Consider the following 20,298-nt stretch of genomic DNA (forward strand, 5'->3'; position numbering starts at 1 on the left):
GAAAGTACAAATAACAGTTGACTGACTAACCAAGCTCTACTAATTTTCTGACTAACAGAACTCCTCCCATCATTCTAAATTCCATACTTAAAAAGAAATGAAAGGATTAGATATATATTGTGCCTTGCCAGCACTTAAGAGAAATATCTAAATGAGAAATACAGTCCCTACTGAATCTGCTCCAATTAACATTTAAGGGAAGCATGCTGCACATCATCACTAATAACATTATTGTTAAACCATATATAATTTTATAGTTAAAAGTATATATTAGATGTGCATGGAGCAGATGCATCTGATGCACTTCTAACATTCAGATAAATACCTGAAAGTGAAAAACTGATCTTGAAGGGTCTGCTCCCATTAGCATTTTAGGGAAGTACTGAGATAAGTTGCCCAAAGCCGCGGTGGTGCAGCGGTAGTGTTGTTACCTCACAGCAAGAGGTTCTCTTGTTCAATTCTCTGCTGGAGTGCCTTCTGTGTGGAGTCTGCATGTCCTCCCCATGGTAGAGTGGCGTTCGAAAGACATGCGTGAATGGGCATGCCTTCGCTGAAGGTTGGGCTGGCAACTCAGCACCATAAAAATCTACTGCCAATCATTAGCAGACCGGAGTTCCGCTGTAGCGACCCCTAACTGGGAAAAGCCGAAAAGACAAACTGAGATAAGTTGCCCAAGCAACCAATCACTTGTACTTATCTGAAATACTATCGGGAAAACCACCATCACTCCAATATTTTTATACTTAAAGTATAAAGCATTAAGTGATCGCTTCTGTGAGCAATGTGTATTCTCACTACAGTGTACAGATATATTTGGTGCCCTGCCAGCATTCACAAAGACAGCCACAAAAGAAAGTCCCTGAAAATCAGGAGAGTATGGTACTCCCCTTTAACATGTTGGCGAATTGTACTTACCTTATTGTACAGACAACCTCACCCCCAATTACTCCAGTATTTAACTAAAAAAGTATCACTTCTGTGAGAGCAGTGTATATGGTTTCAGCTGAGCACAGATATACTTGCTGCCCTGCTAGTTGTTACATAAACAGCTACAACAGAGAAAAACTTACTTGAAAATCAGAACTATACGCTTTTGTTCACATTCAGCGCAAGTAGATAATCAGCTGCACAAGTAATCTCAAACATTTCAACAATGAAAGTGTCCTGCTTTCTAGGTAACTTTTGTAACTGCCTGCTTGGGTGAAATGCAAGACCAAATGTACTTTGAAAAAACAAACCGATCTCAGTGAAATAAAAATACTTTTTTTGGACTGCCTGCTTGTTGAGTTAATTCTTATAGAAATGTTAGTACTCAGTTAACCCTTGCACACAATTTCAGTTCTTCAATTTATACCAGGACAAGGAAAATTGCTAGGAACAAAGGAAAAGTTGGTTTACATTTTCCAAAAGGATTAAATCAAGACCAATTTCATATTACTAAGCTGGAGAGGATTCAGTGATGCTTCACCAGACGTAGTGTTAAAAATAGTTATATCAAGAGATTGGAGATGTTATAACCTTTAAAGGAGCACATAATGTTGCATTTTGGAGATGCATGTAGCTTTATCTTAAGGAACTCGCCTTAGTAACTAGAAATAAAACAAGACTTTGTTGATGTTAACAGGGCAAGATCCATTCTTGTAACAAACACTTTCCATTTCAAAACTAATACATGGTGGAAAGATTTACCAATTTGCATACATAAATTGGAAAGGCATACAGCTTTTAAGAGTTTGGATGACTGACTGAGAAATAGGGTCTATGATTCCACCCTAATTGGAGGCAAACTCTTTGAAGAACTTACACGGAGACTTAAGTGGTGATGACATGCACAAAGTGGATGGCAACTTCTCAGCAACATGGACTCTTAGAGACTGAAATATAGTTTAGGAATGTGTTGCACGTCCCTTTAAAATGTTAATGAGTTATTGGTGGTGAAAAGCATGTCATGTGGTATACAGAAGCTCCAAAGTATGCAGCTGAATATACACATCATGGAGGCTAGAGCACATCTGCTGTCTGTTTTTTCTTGTGTGTATTGAGTTTCTATTACAACTGTCACAGCAGATCAGGTAGATTACAGTGCTGATTCTGGCCAGCATACTCCTCTTACCCCATGCTCCATTGCCAAGCCATTTTCTACTTTAGTCTACTCTAGTGCAGCCAGCTGTACAACCATTTTCTTTACCAGCCTGAAATCCATCAGCTCATGTAACAGCACTCTTTTTCCAAATAAAAAGCATACATGTAGAAAAAAAACTTGAGAATCCTGACCATGTTCAGATATAAGATAAGTCTCCAAGCTTAACTGATGTTTGAACAGGGTAACTGGATGAATCATTGGAAGCATCTTTTTTGGGAAAAATAAAACAAAAACAGGTTGCACATGCTAGTCTGGCTGGTTGGCCAGTGGAAAAATCATCAAATACATTTTCTAACAAAAAAATATATATATATTTTTTTTCTGGGAGAATAAAAACTCTAGGGTATGCTGGAACAAACTGATAGTAGCTACTGAAGGAGGGAAAGGACTCCCCAACTTGAAGGAAAACGTTAATGTCATACAGCTGAGATTAATGCACTTAGTACAGGGAAGAGATGTGCCTAAAGGGAAAAATAGGAAACTCACCAAAGGGCAAAATACAGAAATAAGGGACAGAATAGGCTTTTGGTTACAAAATGAAAAGGAAGACTAGGATAAACAACTGGAGCACTCTGCATCAAAATTATAAAGGGAGTTGTAATGAGGGTGAAGCATGTTACGGACTGAAAACAAAGACTGTATTAATAGAATTAACTGATGATGGAAATGGGGGGGGGGAGGAAGAAGGTGTCAGAGGATGAACAGTTACGTTTCTGAGAGTAATGAAGGGAGATGAAAAATTAAAGTTGGAAGAGGCCCAAGCAGCTTTTGGACTGCAACCCAAGAACCAAACAGCTGTGACAGTGGAACAAATTTAGAACACGTAAGAACTAGAAGAATTCAAAGCAAAGCCTCGTCAGTAGAATTCTTGGTACAGCCTAGATCAGAGAGGGCATCAAGGAGACTAAACCAAACAGTATACAAAAGAATAATGTAAGGAAATATGTTTGGCACCCAGATATGCAACAACATATTGGTGTAGAAGTGCCTACACAGATACTTTTACACACCAAGATGGTTATAAAATTTTCCTGTCAACAGATAAAGAATGGGAAAGGGGAAAAACACTTGGTAATTGAATTTAACTGTTGGAACTTAAATAATTACACAAAACATTAGAGGATATAATAGAAGTGCCAGACTAAACTAAAACAGATGTTTTTGAGCTGCAACAGTAACCCTCGGTAACCAAAATACATTAGTGAAGGTAGTAGCAAAAAACGCCAAAACAAAGAGTTGGACATCAAGGAATAGTGATGATCAAAATGATTTTAAATAGTGTATTGAAACCCCTTTTGCCAGTGGAAGTCCTTGCAAATGGGGACTTGACTTTCCTTAGAACTGCAACAATGTTAGAGCTGATAAGGGGTACAAGGCACTTGGAAGCACTTCATTTCTAATCGCCACACTCATTACTGAGAGATCATCTATGCCTCACATATTAAAGGCATCCTCAGATACAGCCCTGATGGATCTTTTGCACATCCACCAAACGAACACTAGAAACACTAGATCCAAGGATTTCAGTTTTGCCTGTGACATGAATAAAAACATGCTGGCGAAACTGAAGTGTCTCAAAGGATCACCATGCAATAGAGTAGGCTCCCCAGCCATGTGAAGCAGAGTTAATCTCTGACTCTCTTCAAACATAAACTTGACCACTGGATGGTCAATCGTACATTCACCCCCGGTCTGGCCCCCATGTCTCTACTAGAGACAGGCAGACAGCAAGTAAAATACTACCTAACATACCCCCAAAGTCCTTAGCCACCTCCAAACTAACATACACCCCCAAGACACCCAAGGTACATGGGGACACAATTGGGTTGGGTTGCACACCTAGGCTTATAAAGGCCCTGGTGGTCACTAGCCTAGCTTATACCTATGCAGATGCCAGTATTTATTTTATTTACATTGTATTTACCAGCAAAGAACACTGATCATAGCTTAACCAATTGCAGGCTCAGCATTTAAGAACATATGAGAAATGAAGGGTTCGAGGGATATGGAAACAAAACAGGACAATGAGAAAAGACTGCTGATCAAGAAAGGGAACTTATGGAACCTACATGTCTAGTTGCTTACAGACCAACAGACTACTACATAGAAGAAAACAGTGATGACCTGGTATACCTTAAAACAAGGATCCATATAAATTAAATGCATATAAAGCAAAAAGGGAACAGCAATGGCTAAGTAACAGTTCATTTGCTGTCAAAGATAAAAAAAAAACAAGATGTGTAATACAATGATGTGACAATTATGTGTAAATATGTTAATGGTGGGTTTTAATAACACATGGTTTAAACATAAAAAGAGAAGAAAATAGCTATTCACCAGTACTGGTTTGAAATAGACTATCAGCTAGTGAAAACTAAAATTACGTGGATGGGACTAAAGTGTGAAGCCTCCAGTGAGTGGAAAAGATAAAACACCATGCACAAGGACTGCACAGTAAGACAAATTTTCAAATATGTAAAAGAATAAACATGGTCACTAAAAACCATTAAATAGCTTCAGAGAAAAAATATTAAGCAGCAGTGAAAAGGTGAGCTAAAGCAAAAAAAAAAAATGTTGTCCAGGAAGCCAAAAGAAGGCAGTACCACAAATTTATCAAAAAAGATGCATAGAAAATTACATCAATTGTACTAAAGCTTGACTATATGCAGAACATGAAGGTAGTACTGTTCAAGTAATTTGAGCAGTAGACACAATTAAATGACCAAACACCAAAAACAATGATGCAAGGTATGAAATATGAAATGATAAACTGCTGCTGTTGTAAAAAAAAATTGAACATGGCATCTTTTACAATGTACCTTTCATTCATCACAGTACGAATTTTCATTCATAAAATAGCTGGGAAAGAAAAATATCCGCAAAGGTACTTGTTTAACAAACTCATTTTTGCTCACTGACAGCAAAAAGGTCCACTACATACAATGACGACAGTCCACTATAACTAGCTAATTAACACTCAATACAAGACAACTGGTTTTGAAAATGTAATCACAAAAAGGAGCTGCCCCATAATGATCGATACAGTTGTAACCAGTTATAATGCCCCCTAATCCAGTCATATGGAGGTTCTCTTACTAGAAGTATGCCTGCTGGGTAGTAGACTTCCAAGGGGGCTTCAGTAACTTTTGACACGCCTGCAAAAAGACAGGAAAGATTTAGAGATCAAAATTTGGAGCTATAGTGCTTGCACAAATAGGATGGGGGAAAACCTCCTTGGTTTATACTGGGGATGTTTACTGTAGTACTAGGGGCCCGACAGTACACAATAAAACCCCTTCTCCACAATCAAGTGGCAGTGCAGGAGGATTTGTTCTTTCTTCTCTGAACTTTGATGAGGCTTGCAAAGAGAGGAACCCCTAGAATGGCAGACATTCTCACTGGTATGGCAGAAAACTTAACCTACCACTATCTCCCTTCTTACCTTGCAGCAGTAAACAAAAGGAGAATTAATGTACTTTCCTTGTGTAACAAAGTAAGTCACACTCCATAACCATGCCAGACAAGACTCCCAAATCCTCAACTCCCAGAAGGGTTGGAGTGAATCAGACAGTGCCAGCACATTCACTTTTCCTAAACAATAGAAAGACGGATGCCCCTGAATACAGCCTTTTACAGACAAGCTCTAACCTCTCTGCAAAGGGAGCACAATCACTTCTCTCACTTTGCTCAAGAAGAGCAAAAAATAGTGGTTGTCAGACTGGATCACAGGGCAACTTGAGTTCAGCTCGTCTTTCAATGCCTTCAACAACTGCCTGTGGAGTCATTTCTTTAGTGAGAAACATTTCACATGAACAGTAAAGGGGTAAAAATGGACCGTGTTCCCTTGACCATGAAGCATCCACCATTAATGCTGGCAACTGGTCTGGTTGTAGTAAAGGAAGAGCCACTGAGACTGGTCAGGAATACCTACTACTTCAGGAGCAAATGAGATGGGACTGACACAGAGATGTCTAAGTACATGGCGACCCTGCAGCCAATGAAACCTCACAGGTGTACTACAAAACACACCCAATTTAGGCAGACAAAGAACAGTGGAAATCATAACAACCAGCAGAAATTAGTGTCCAAGCTTAGACTCTTGGGCATAAAAGACCTCCTGGTCCTTCCCTGGAGGGACACCCAATAATGGTGTCCAGGAACATCACAAAAGAAGGCCATCAAGAAAATGGGATTAGAGAAGCCTTCTCCTAATTTCTGGAAACTCAAGACTGCAACTATAGGGGCACTAACTCCAGAAATAGTACTGGAAAGTCATCAGATGCAGGCACTGTGATCCAATCATCTAAGCAACATAACAAAAGGAGTGCCTTCTACTGAAAGACCTTTACCACAATGGTTAGTGCGCCTTGGTAAGAGTCCAAATGGCATGAATATGTACTGAAAACAGAGACCAACACCATTTGTTTCTGTGACTATGAAGTGCTGTGTCGCTATTGTGTCCAATGTCCAGGTCATAACCCCTTTAGGTCACCATTTGGAACTTGATTCTGCAATTGTTCAACAGGTGGGGGTACAACCTTTTGCTTTGAAGGTGGGAAAGCTTCTATTGCTCTTAAGAGAAGCAAAGTTTTATTTACTTATCCCTTTGCTGGCCAGGTTAGTCCTATTGGGTTAGGTGCCACTCTTCAGGGGAAACCCAAAGTGGCATTTATACTACTAGGGAAAATTTGGCCAGGGCAATGGAGAACTTGCAATCACTCTTTTCAATAGATGTGATGGGATCTTTTACATCCATCTGAGCTACCATCAAATCACGCAGAGGGGGCCTTGGCTCAATGTCTCATCCCAGGGATGTCAGAGTCAGGAGTGCAAAACTCTGCCCCTCCTTATGCTGCAATGCATTGTCAGCAATTGAGCTACCTGATGTGGAAAAGACCTTCAGCCTTCTACACTAAAGGAGTGTACACTACCTGTTGCACAACTGAGTGTTTGGATTTGTCCTAAGAGTTTTCTAGAAACTGTTTGGTATCCTAGCAGACAGTGGCCCTCTTATAGCCTTCGAGTCCAACAGCTGTGTATAGTCCTACAAATAAGGGCAAAGTTTGAAACCCAAGACCTCCCAAATAAAGACAGTCCCATATGATACTGAACACTGGGTCTTCAGGGCAACAGGGGACACTTCCCCGGAAGATTTGGCTTATACAGCTGTTTCAAGGGATAAAACTGATAACCTTTCCTCTGTCTTATTAGCATGGTCTAAAAGATGGCAAAAGATCAAACAGTTTCACAAAGGTCCTCATTAGGGGTGATGGCTTGTTCCTTCCTCTGCAAGTCTTTAACCAGGGCTGGTCTGCGAGGACATCATTCCAGAAAGGGTAATTTGGAATGACTTCATAAATCTCTTCCTTGAAGGAGGACAGCTTCAGATATGCCATGCTGGGCAGAAGCAAACTTGAGCCTGGTGGTCTAATCTCTGCATTAGTACAGGTGAGACTACAGCGAGCTGCTTTGCTGTCCACTGCAAAAAGTGCCGTAAGTAGCTCCTCTGTTTGAATACACTTGGAGGAGGTCTGAATGCTCCTAACTGCCTAGTCTACTAGGGAGGATTGGATTCTAGAAAGCAGTGTAGCTAGGACAGGACGAGAAGGCCAACTGCCCCATGTGCAAAGTGTTGGGGGCAGTTGAGCCAGATCCCTCCTTAATGAAGTACTGGCTTTTAAAAGCCACTACTGCATCTGTAGTCACACCAGAGCACTGTAGCAATTCATGTGTGGTTTAACTGTAGCAAGCAGTTTACTAAAGTTTTTTTTTTTAAACTAAAACCCGAGTACTGCACCGCTCCATGCAGGCAGAGTATAAACTGTAGCAACGGTTTGCTACATTGGTAGCCAGCAGTTTGCTACAGTTTAAAAATATATATTTTTTAACTTAAATATGAGCACAGTAGTGCTCTGTGCAGGTAGGGTATAAACGGTAGCAAACAGTCTGCTACAATTTAAACAAATTTTTTTTTTTATTGAAGTAAGTTGGAGGGTTGGGGGAAGGGTACAGAAATGGGACCTGAATGGCTGGGGCAAGGGGGGGGGGGGCATGCCGTGCAACTGGCCATCTGGTTGGTGTGCTAGCAGAAGGAACACCCCCCCCCCCTTCAATACTGGAAGAGAGAGGGGGTGGGTGAGTGTGTAGAACTAAATGTGATAAGCCGGTCTTTGTGATCAGCTTATTCAACATGATGTGGTCTTTAGGATCAGCGAGATGACTTGGGAGACTTTGTCAAGGGCATACAGAGGGGGCATCCTCTTTTTCTGAGTCAAGGCATCTCCACTGCTATAGCCAATATACTTATTAGTAATAGACTCCAAAGCAGCAATAACTCAGAACTTCTATCTTTCCTGGAATTCATTTAGGTATCTCTTTTGGGAAGGGGAACAGAGGACAGACCAATTCAAGGTGGATGTAATAACCTGAGAATTTCTCTAAAGGAAAGGGTCAAGCTAGTTGAGTGTGGTTTAATTTACTTGATTGTGTCACTTTTTCAGGAAGCCAAGACCCTATAAACCTGTTCCACCAAGCAAGTTCAAAATCACAAGTTTAATAACTCACCCAAACAATGTACAAACACAGAGTTTAGTTTAAGTAATAGGGTGAGAGAAGATTGCCCATCACATAAAAAGTACAACTGTGTAAAATCTTACCATAATCGTAGATGTCTCTCTCTTCACTGTTGCAGTATTCTTCACCTTAGGGGGTCTACATCTTAGGGAAAGCCCAATGTCTGGCCAGCATACCAAAGCCTTTAGAGCTTGTATGCGCGTTAAGTCATATGTATGCTCCCTGTTCAGGATGTAGGGCATCAAGGTGACTTATGAATGTGGCCACCGAGAGCTGAATTATTCCAAAAGAAAACAGTCTCTAAAGGATAATGGAGGCTATGCACATCCAGAAGAAGAAAATGCAGATGGAAAAGGTAGACCCTCGACCAGGAAGGAAACCAAAACAACCCCCCCCCCCCAAAAAGAGGTGTAGGAGGGAGGGAGTGAATACTGTAACAGTGAAAAGGACATCTACTGTTATGGTTAGATTTTGCACAACTGTACTATGCCTTTCTATATCACCATTGCAGTACTCTTCACCTTAGGGAAAGTACAAAAGCTTAAGTAAAGGACTGGGAGGTGGAAGGCTGAGAAGACCTCTCAACAAACCCATGCAGAATGGCTCTAGCAAAACCAGATCTGGCCACAGAAACCATATCCAATTTACAATGCGTAGTAAAGGTATGCACTGAAGACCAAGCAGCAGCTTCAAGAATGGGACTGGTGCCCAACCCCTTGAAGGAAGCACCAGAAGGGGCAACAGCCCTACTGGAATGAGTTGTGACTGAGGTAGAAAGACACTTGTTACAAAAAGAACAAAAAAAACTGCCTAAGAAATCAAAGAGGAGATGGTTTGCTTAGAAACAGCCAAACCCAACGTCCTGGGATAAAATGAAAAAAAAATAAATAAAAAAACGCTGATCAGACTTATGAATGGTCATAGTTTTATCGAAATAAAATCTGAGTTGTCATGAAGGACCCTCTCACTAGCAGACTGAGAAGGAAAAAAAAAAAGCAAAGGAGCTGTACTGTCTGATTTGAAGGGAACTCATCAACGACTTTAGGCATAAAAGGACACTGTCCCAGTGAAAATAAAAAAAAAAAGGAGGGATGGCTACAAGGGCCTAAAGCTGACAAACCCCTCAGAGTATAACAGCAAGTAATAAGACAGTCTTTCATGCACAATGCTGCAGAGAAACAAGAGGACAAAGAAGAGAACTGAAAATGAAAGGAAGACGCAGAAAAACATAAAAACTTCTTGAAGAGAGTGAATAGGAATATGAAGGTAAGCATCCTTCAGATTCAAGGTCACCAAAAAAGCCTAGGGTAGTACAAGAGTTAAACAGAGTTTGAAGAATAAGCATCTGAAAAAAGGAACCTTGATAAAGGTGCTGAACAAGGAGAGACCCAGAATAGGTCCCCAAATGCCTACCTTTTGAGGAATAAGGAACATCCTGGAATAAAATCCCTTTCCTACTTGGGAAGGATGGAGAGGTTGAACAGTTCCCCAATCCACAAGGGATCCAAGGACCTCTGTGAAATGAGAAAGTTGTTCCAGAGGAGGATAGTGAATCCCTGAAAAAGGAGGGAGAGACTTCAACACCATGAAGCAACCCTGATGGATGACAGAACTCTAGAATATAAGATGCCAGTTTAGAAGGCAGAGGGAGAGCTGAAGGGACAAGAGAACCTTTCTGAGGGTTGGGAGAAAGATGTCAAGGAGAAGCAGGCTTGCCAGATAAAGGAGGCTTCTGAACAAAGCAGCCTGAGAAGACTTTCCAGAAAGAGCTTGATTACCACCCTTCCTGCCTTTAGTGGCCTGATGAAACTTCCTGTGAACAAAAGCAGACCTAACAGGACAGTTCCTCTGGAACTTAGGAGACCAAAAATATGTTTAAGGTCCTGCAAAGCTTTGCCTTTTTTCTGAAGAGACTTAATATCAACAGTAGCAGTCCAAGAGAGGTTTTTTTTTTATTACCCAAAGGAAAAAAACAACTTGACCTTAATATTTCAGGTAATGACTGCAGGTGAAGCAAAGAATAATGCCGCATAACAGACCCAAGGGAGCACCTCTTGAACAGGCATTAGCAGCATCATAGCCACACTTGACAGAGTGATGAGCCATCTGACAGGTAGAATGCAAAACAGATTGAGCTGAAGATTTTGCTTCAGAATTTGGTGGTCAGAAATAACCTGACAAGCTTGGGCAATCAAGGACAGAGTATATCTTGTCATGTGGATCTGGCAATTGCTGGCCTAAAAGGTCAAGGTTGAATCAGTATAAACCACCTCACCAATTCTCTCCATTGCCCTATTATCCTTATCTGAAGACAGAAGCTTGGAAGAAGGCAAAAGTTTAGGCGGCTTGTCAGAGACTGACACCACGACGGGGTCAGCAGAAGGGACACAAATACGAACTGACAATCCTCAAGAACCTTATAGAACCCGTCTCGTTTTTTTGAAGCATGAAGCTGAAAATCAGGAGACTTAGAAGCAGCTATAAAGGTGTCTAATAAAGCAGCCAACATAAGAGGTACAGCAGAAGATTTAGGTGTCCATGTGATGCAACCCATACCTTTTCTGGATATCAGACACTTAAGAATCACACTGAAAGTATTCCATCACTCTAGATACAGTGTCTCCAAGACACAAATCCTCAAAAGGAGACTTAAGATTAATGGACTCGTCAACAGAACCATAAGCCAAAGGCAAAAGCATCTGGGAAGTGTAGAACAAGGACACATCAAACTCTGAATCCTCATCTGAGGAATTGGGTTTCCTAGTCAGTTTGGAAGGAGTCCAAAGGGGGAGTAGGCGCAGAAACCTCTTGAGGAGGCTTCAGAGCCATTAAGGCATTAAACAGGCCCGAAGTAAACTTCTGCCATTCCCTATGAAGATCCTTAGGGCATAGGGAAGAAAGCTTAGTCTGCTGCTTCTTCCTGGAAAGGACATTAGCCCTAACACCAGAGGCTCTGACCATTGACAAGATTCAATAAGAATACCTGTAACCACTTCCCTGTTCAGAATGTACGGAATCCCTCTAGGGCCCAGAGACAACTAAACGCAGGTCCCCCGTGATGTCCAGAGCAGACACCTGCAAAGCCTCAGAGGATGTGTGAAAGGAAGGAGCTATGTCGGCCTCAGACAGGGTTGTTGCAGAGGAATCTGAGACACCAGACAGCCTACAGATCTTCTAGAACAACATCTGGTGGAGGGTAGACAGCCAAAGAATCTGGACAAGATTTCTTGGCCTTCTTACTTAATGGTATCTCGGGGTTAGAAGATTTCACCATGCTACCCTGGGCTAACAGTTTAAACCTCTGGTTAGAGATAGCCAGGGAAGACAACCAGCTTCTAAGAGCCTTGGGCACAAATGCTTTACATATGCTGCAGGATGTATGGTCATGGAAAGCACCCAGGCAAAAAAAGACACTTAGTGACAACCTTTCTAGGGAATCTGCCTCCCACATTGACATTTTCTCTTTGTGGATGACATGAACCAGACCAAAGAAAAAAGACCCACTGGGAACTTGTCTGACAGCTAGGTACTCAGCACAGCAAAAGGGCATTCAGACTAGTGAGCGATGATGGCAGTCTGACTGGTGGCAAAGATGTACTGCGTAACTGCATTTATATGTTACCTTTATGCCTTACGTCCTGAGCGGGGAGCATGTGTGTGAAATAAGATGCATACAAGATCTAAAGACTTTGGTATACTGGGCATACTTTGGGCTATCCTTGGCAGGAGATTCTTAAGGTGAAGTATATTGCAACACTAATATACAAGGACATTTTACAGGTTCAAGCTTGGTCCATCAAACGGGTTTGCAGTTTAGGAATGCTCACATACGAACACCTACAGTGAAATGACTGACAGGCATGAGTTAAGTGTCGCAACAAAGAACACCATTGCATGGAGAGGTAAATGACACAGGAAGTGGGTAAACAAGAAGGGTATGTTCATGGCCTGGTTTAGACATCAGGGCATCATTCTGTGTTTGTCCTTGTACATATAAGGACAGTTCTCAGAAGGTGTCAAATATCTGACATGAAGGGCCTATTCTGCAAAATCTAGTATAGGACTCTGTACACCATCCTAAGTAATTTCAAACTCTTCCTGGTCAACAAGGACAGAAAAGCTACTGGGATCCTTAGGCATTTTTTTGGGATGGCTATACGTCTAGAATTAAGTGATCACTGTCTGGCTTGCATTTCTTTCACTTTCTGGTGCGGTTCTGGCATAGATCTAATGCTGCAATGGGACCTTTCTCTCAGCCCTCATACTTAACCTGTCAATGCAGACATGCCATAGAGTAAGCAGAAAGGCCAGGAATTTCTTCCTTCTGTGTCCTGGAGGTAATGACATTATGTACTTCATGCCCTGATCCTCTACTAAGCAATACAGACCATACCAGTGCAAGTTTCAACACAGTCTGACAACTGGATATCAATTGTTTTACGTAGTCAATACAGGAATTTTATTTTTTTACTATGAATGTTAAAAAAAATGTAAGATCCAAATTGTGCAAGCTGGAAAAAAAGAAATGGCAGGATTCTAAGGCTAGGCATACTCTTCTACGGTGATGTATGATATTATGATGCATACTAGCAGAGGATTTGTGCACCCCAAATGCAGGAGGTTCAGAGAAAATTGCTAAAGTTTGAGAAAGACAACAGCTGAGACACCGAAAAGGGTCACACTATCAGAGTACTTGTGCAGAGAAAACAACGGCTTCTTCTCTGAAGAGTCTTGTACAGCTTGACTCTTAACTTCTTTCAGCTGAGAATTTAAGCAAGCAGTAAGAAATTAGGCTTAAGCCAATGAATGCACTGAATACATCGTTAGAAATCTGATGAAAGTAATATCAGGTATGAGGCCAACACTGGACAGCCAGCCAGAGGCTACTTCTTGGAAATTAATATTGACAAGAGGACTGGGAAGAATACCTATGTGGTACACACATTATTAAATACTTGTTCATGGAATATGATAAACCAATTTCTTGACATACGAAAAGAGAGGACAATAATACAGTCTGAAAAAAAAAATGGTTATAAACACAGAAATGTAGCAGGAATTAACCATCACAACTGCCCCCTCCCCCCAGCGAAAAGGTTAAAACATTTCTCCAAAGCAAACTACAGCCACCTACATGATGGCATAAATAGTTTCAAAAGCCAGATCACCACAACAGCAGTGTCCCCCATACCGATGAGTACACTGATGCCTTGTATAAACACCTACACAAGGACATAGACTCAGTTGTGCCTGAATCAGGATCCTCACGAAAAAAACAAACCACCCAGGTGGACATCCAGCATAAATAGGTTATAGAACAGAAACTGCTAAGAACAAGAAGGAAAGGTCTCAGCAGAGGAAAGACACCCTCCCACAGCTTGAATGAGCAAATTAGACACCTTGTTAAGTTCTCCAAACCTAAGTACAAACCCAAATTAGTCTCGTTGGCTAAGGATAATCACAAGGCATTTTATAACTACATCCAAAATCTTAGAGAGAAGGCTCAGATTTGCACCAAATTAGTAGTGGATGGTACTGGCACCACTCAGAACCTGCGAAAATTGCCAACCTGGTAGCTGACAGGTTCAGCTAAAAGCTCACTCCACTGTCCCCACAAATCATACCTCCAAATATACCTGTCATCAGACTTGTACCTAGTATCTCCAATGAGCAGGTCATAACCACCCTCCAAGGCCAAAAACACAGCCTCTATGGGACCAGACAACATCCAGGCTGCTTACTAAATAGTCTAAGACAGGAGCTGGTGGAACCATAGGGTACTCTCTTCAACCACAGTCCAAGTACTGTTTTTCCCCACCCAAATGGAAAACTGCAACTGTGATCCCTTTGCACAAAGGGGGTCCCTCAACTGACCCCAGGAATTATCGAGCCATAAGCCTAACCAGCCTCATCTGCAAGGCCATGGAAAGAATCATCATGGACCTAATCAACAAGGATATATGAGACCTTCAGACTCGTGACCCGACCCAATTTGGTTTCATTAAAGGCAGATCATGCTTGTTAAACCTGGTGGACGACTTTGAAAATGTCAGCAAAGCCTTGGATGAAGGCAAAACACTGCATACTGCCTAGATCTTGGCTTAGCCAAGGCCTTTGACATTATCCCCCACTCAGGCATAATTGATAAACTCACCTAGCTGGGGATAAACCCATATGTCATTACATGGGAAGCTAACTGGTTCACCAACAGAAAGTCTACCTGTACCAGCAGACCTGCTACTAGTGGTGTTCCACAAGGATCTGTGCTGTGTCCACTTCTGTTTGCATTTCTCACACGTTCAGGTGAAAATAGATTGCCTATGTCTTACAAAGCTCACTGATGACTGCAAACTGGGTGCAATAACTGAAACCCAAAGCGATGACACCATACTACAAAAAGGGCTTACACAGGCAAATGAATGGTGCCAAAGCCACAGAATCAAACTTAACGCAAAATAATGCATCATCACCCCTTCAGTAAAGCTGAAGTCTTAGCACAGAAAAACATTAACACCCCCTAAATCCAAACCCAGTGGTGAGATGCTCGAGAACACAGGTTGACAGCAGCCTTAACTTCGATCATCATGTATCCACAGTGGTGAGGAAGGCCTTCTACGTTGTCCATCTCATAAGTAAGGGAACGGCATCCAAAATGAAGGACTTAACTCCTCTGTACTCATCTCTCATCAGACCAATAGAGTACAATGCTCCCTTCACCAAACACCTGCAGCAGCTGGAGAAACCTCAGAGGTTTCTCACCAAGAAAATTAAAGGCCTTCATCACATGACCTACATGGACAGACTGAAGGTACTGTCACTATACTCTGTATTGTATAGGCTGCTTAGAGGCAACTTGTGCTTGGGGAACCACACAGTCTCAGACCATGCCTTAAGGGAAATGCTGCACATCCACAATTCTAATGGGACAAGACTCACTCGCTCCAGAAACCTTAGCCTAGCCTGTAATATGAACAGGACTTGCTAGAGAGAGAGATATACGTCTCCCAGAGGCTGCCACTCCTCTGGATCAAACTCCCAATTAAAGCTAAAGAAGCTCCTCAATGACCCCATTTAAGTGCAACTTGGACAAATGGATGGAAACTGTAAATTCACCCCAGGGGTTTCACCTATGTCCCTCTTGGATAGGGGCAGTCTGTGCTAATCATTAATTTGCAATCTAATGTAGGCTATTTCTCTCAGTCTGTGAGGGAATCAAGGGTAAAACATGGCTAAGCTTATAAAGGCCCTATGGCCAATAGCCTATTAACCTCATATGATCCTATCAACATGGGAAAATAAATACAATTCAGATATACTTACATCTTCGAGAAATGTAAAATCATTCACTTTGGAGGGTGTGTAGAGATCCATAGGCAAAGAGGAGAACCTGCAAAACAAACATACATTTCTAGATGAAAAAAAAAAAAAAAAACAATCACAAAAGCCAGATTTCCCTATTTTATGCTCTGGCAAAAATCATCACCAGTAATCTTAATTAAGGAATGACCCCGCCCTTTGGAACATATGAAACATCAGCAGCATCATGCTGTTCATGAAAACAAAGAATTATATGAAATTATGAAACTTCTTTTTACAGAGGCACGGCCAAAGGCAACAGCTATGGGAGGGATAAAAACTTCTCTTCATTTTTAAAATATATAAACAGCTCTCAAATAATGTCTACTAACATAATGAATCTAGTTATAAAAACATGAAAAATAACTGACAGACAAGTACTCTAAATATGAGAAAAAAAATCTTTTGAATTACCATTCTGGTTCTGAAACACTATTCTTCTCAAAGACAATTAGTGCTTGCTAAAAATAACCGTATTAAAACATGCTCACCCTCACCTAAGATCATGGGTAGAAGCATGCAATTTACACTGACATAAGCAAAATACACAAAAAATGAAACCTTTACGTGCTCACATGTTAAAATAATGTGGAATTAAGTTCATAAAACATGTGCAGTATTCTTGCTTGTAGAATATAAGGTACAAACTGAATTCCAAAGCTGAAATTCTAAAAACCAAACTGCCTATAACTTTTTTTCCACAATTTTAACTGCAGAATTTTAAGAAAAGTTGCAGGCATCCTTACTGTTAACCTAAGCACAGATAAAACAGGAACAATGTTCTTTCACTAGAAAGATAATAGGATCATAGTAGATTATTAGGCGATCGACCCAAAAGTCATTTTAAGCCTAGTCACTTCATCCCAATGTAACAATATGAAAAGGCTAGTCACCACCAAAGATTGCATTTAGTGATGACTGCCCCATGTCCAGGAGGTGCTATCCCCGCTAAGAATTTACAGTGTCCCATCCACTCGCCCAGGTTCCTCTTACACAGTGTCATAGAGGTACTGTTTCACATGAATTGGTAGCCTGTTCCAAAGACGTGGCATTCACTGGGAAATAAATCTGTCCCTCCAGCATGTCCTATTTAAAGGACCACCACGTGCTGCTGCACTTGTTTTCTTATTTCTGTGGTCCCTTTTCCCCCAGCTTTTGAATGCAATACTGTACCATACTCCTTCTGCTATCCTAAATCATGACTGACAATTTTGTTCGGTAGGCATTCTTACAGCTCCCGTACTGTGAGCCATTTTTAAGCACATCACAGTCTTGCAGAGCTGTACAGAATGTATGGGCACTCAAACAGTTTGGTAATAACACCCCATGTTATTTTTCACTTCTCGCTCAGTTGCTGCCCAAAAATCGGCCACAAGCCGCATCCAGTCTTTTGCCTTAGGAACACCCACACCATTAATTATGCCTGAGCTCTTTTAATTTTGGTTCCTGCAGCCAATAAAAATGCAATGCTGATTGACTGTGGGAACTACTCTATTCAGTGAAGTTGCTAAACGCATCTGTTTTGTCTTGGGATTACTACGATACCTGTTCATCTTTAAATTTTTAGTCTCCCACCAGGACACAAGTGCTCTTCAGCAATTGCATTCTGCTTGCTGAGCACACTCAAACAAATCTGCAGTTTGCGGCTACCACTCCACCCATACAGTATAAGGAGGAAGCAGTACTGCAAAACTAAACAAGGATATACATTTTGAGCCTCAAGAGCAGGGTCAGTCCACCGAGGCATTCTACTTGTATGTTTTATGACAGTGAAGCTATTACATTAACAGTATTTCTTAGTAGTTCTCAGCGTGCTAATAAAACTGTTGTAGCCTTGTGCCCCCGCCCCCCCCAGTTAGTGCAGTAATCCTAACTGTCCAATAGACAGTATACATTTAATTCAGATCCCTGTGACTAAATTAACCATCAAGCAGCCCTCTCAGTGCTTTCTGCCTTAGTTTGTATCACTTGGAGACCCACCTGTTTATTTGCATCTCTATACATTCCCCTTCATTGCTAATGTATCTCCCTATTCTAATCTGTGCACAAACTGGTTACTAATCAGCAAGTCAATGTGAAGACACACTCCCAACCTTAATAAACTTTGCAGTCTCTTCTCTCCTTCACTTTACAGGTAGTTTGAATTATTACTTATCCCCTCTGAGGCCTTCACTGATTTCCACCGATTGCCTTTCTGGTTTCTTTGCATTCCACCTGGTTTACACCTCTTGTGCTAGCTCCTTCCCCAAATACTAAATCTATATTAGAATCCTGCTGAGCATGGACCCATCTTTAAATTTCTAGTCTCCCACCAGGACACAAGTGCTCTTCAGCAATTGCATTCTGCTTGCTGGTAAGCCATTAGACCTCAGGAATTTGTTTAAAGTGTTCAGATTTGTAAAGTAATACTTTTTTACTCTTGTCTTGGTGGGCTCTGCCCCGCTCCGTTCGCCCTAGCCAATGCTTGGGCTCTATCCACTCCCCTACCCTCTATTCCCACCTGCCCCCGCAGCCTCTACATTTATAGTAATCACAGCCACACCCACAGCTCACCCTCACATCACCTCCACCAATCACAGCTCCTCAAATCATATCACATTATACCACACCAACTTGCTCCACACAAAATACTCCCAATCACTCTTATTCCCACTAGACATTCTTTACATCACCCACACTACTTACCCATCCACATATAGTGCAACCCTATAATTCTTATTCAGACCCCCCCACACCTAGAACCAACTTAAACTTTATAACCATGACTATCACACAACTAAGTCTAGTCTGTCTTCTCATAATTATTTATAACACCACAAGTTATCACTCTAGCAATATCCCTAAACTTAGAAGCACAACACTACATTATACACTCTCAAATAAAGACACCGCACATTATATCTGCCCACAACTGTTCAAGAACTACATAAAGGACCAATTCAGAACTAAACACATATGCTCTCATTCCTACTCCAAAAAAACACAATACTTTCCTCACACTCCTAACCAAACTCCAACATCTGTATCACCATTTTAACACCAGGTTCACCATAAGTGGGGATATCAACCCCAACCCAGGCCCAAATCCATCCTGTCCAACATGAACTGCTTCAACACAAATGTCAGAACAGAACACCCCCACTATCTTCATCCCTGGGCAAATCAGCAGCAGCAGCAAATCCAACCATCTTTTAATGCTAAATATTAGAAGTATCAAAAATAAAATACATGAACTCCAGGCCACAATAGCACACTACTCCCCAGACATAGTTGTTTTAACAGAAACATGGCTAAATAAAAGCATAGCTAAGTCAGAAGTTCTCCCTACCAGTTACAATATCATTAGACAAGACAGACCACTTCATAAAGGGGGTGGAACTGCCTTACTGTACAAGTCCAACTTAACTGTATGTCAATTACCAAACTCCCACTCCTCCCCCAATAACTGGGACATACTTATCTCAGAACGTCAGCTTCACCCCAAAAAGGTCACCACCGCAATTATGATCTATATTCCACCTGGTAAATACACCTGCTAGCCTAGAAGACTTCTTATCCTGGTGTTCTTCCACATACTCACAAGAAACTCTTATTCTGGGGGATTTCAACCTAGATTGGTTCACCTGCATATCAGAACCACCAAGTAATTTAATAAATCTCCATGGCTACCAGCAACTAGTCCAAATTCCAACTAGACGTGATAAAAAATCTAAAAGGGAATCCATCCTTGACTGGGTGCTAACAACCCCACATTGTACCCCCACACAGGCAGTCTCCCAGACACCTTAAGTGACCACAACATAATATACTTTATACGTAGAACAAGCATATGCAAAACCACTAACTATATAGCCACTAGAAACACAAAAAAATTCTCTCCTGAAGTCCTTAACACTTTACTCTCCAACTCTGAATGGACCCCCCCCCCTAAAAACCCTCCCACTTGACCAGGCTGTAGCATATTTCTACAACACCTAGACACTGTCGCTCCATTGCGCAAAATCAAGGTTAGAACCTCTACAAACCCCTGGTTCAGTAAAGAAACCAAACAAATCCTCATGTCCAGAGACACTGCCTGGTTTTACTATAAAAAAACAAACGCACACAAAGCTTAAGTACCAAGAACTGCGCAATCATGCAAAAAAAATGCATTAGGCTGGGCAAAAAATCCCACTATACAACATTATAAACTAAATACCAACACAAACCCCCAAAATTTTGGAAAA

At 41.3% G+C, this 20,298-nt stretch overlaps 1 protein-coding gene across 1 annotated transcript in view; it reads right to left on the bottom strand.

Moving 5' to 3' along the window:
- HAUS6 (HAUS augmin like complex subunit 6) overlaps positions 1-20,298 on the bottom strand; it is a 2,286,143-nt gene that overhangs the window by 631,346 nt on the left and 1,634,499 nt on the right. The window contains exon 13 of the mRNA XM_044060364.1: positions 16,037-16,103. Within this exon, the coding sequence (XP_043916299.1) occupies positions 16,037-16,103 (67 nt within the window). The remainder of the gene's footprint in view (positions 1-16,036; positions 16,104-20,298) is intronic.

The sequence above is a fragment of the Protopterus annectens genome, chromosome 2.part0 (assembly GCF_019279795.1).
Source record: "Protopterus annectens isolate FY-2018-M chromosome 2.part0, PAN1.0, whole genome shotgun sequence".
In the NCBI taxonomy this organism is placed as follows: domain Eukaryota; kingdom Metazoa; phylum Chordata; order Ceratodontiformes; family Protopteridae; genus Protopterus; species Protopterus annectens.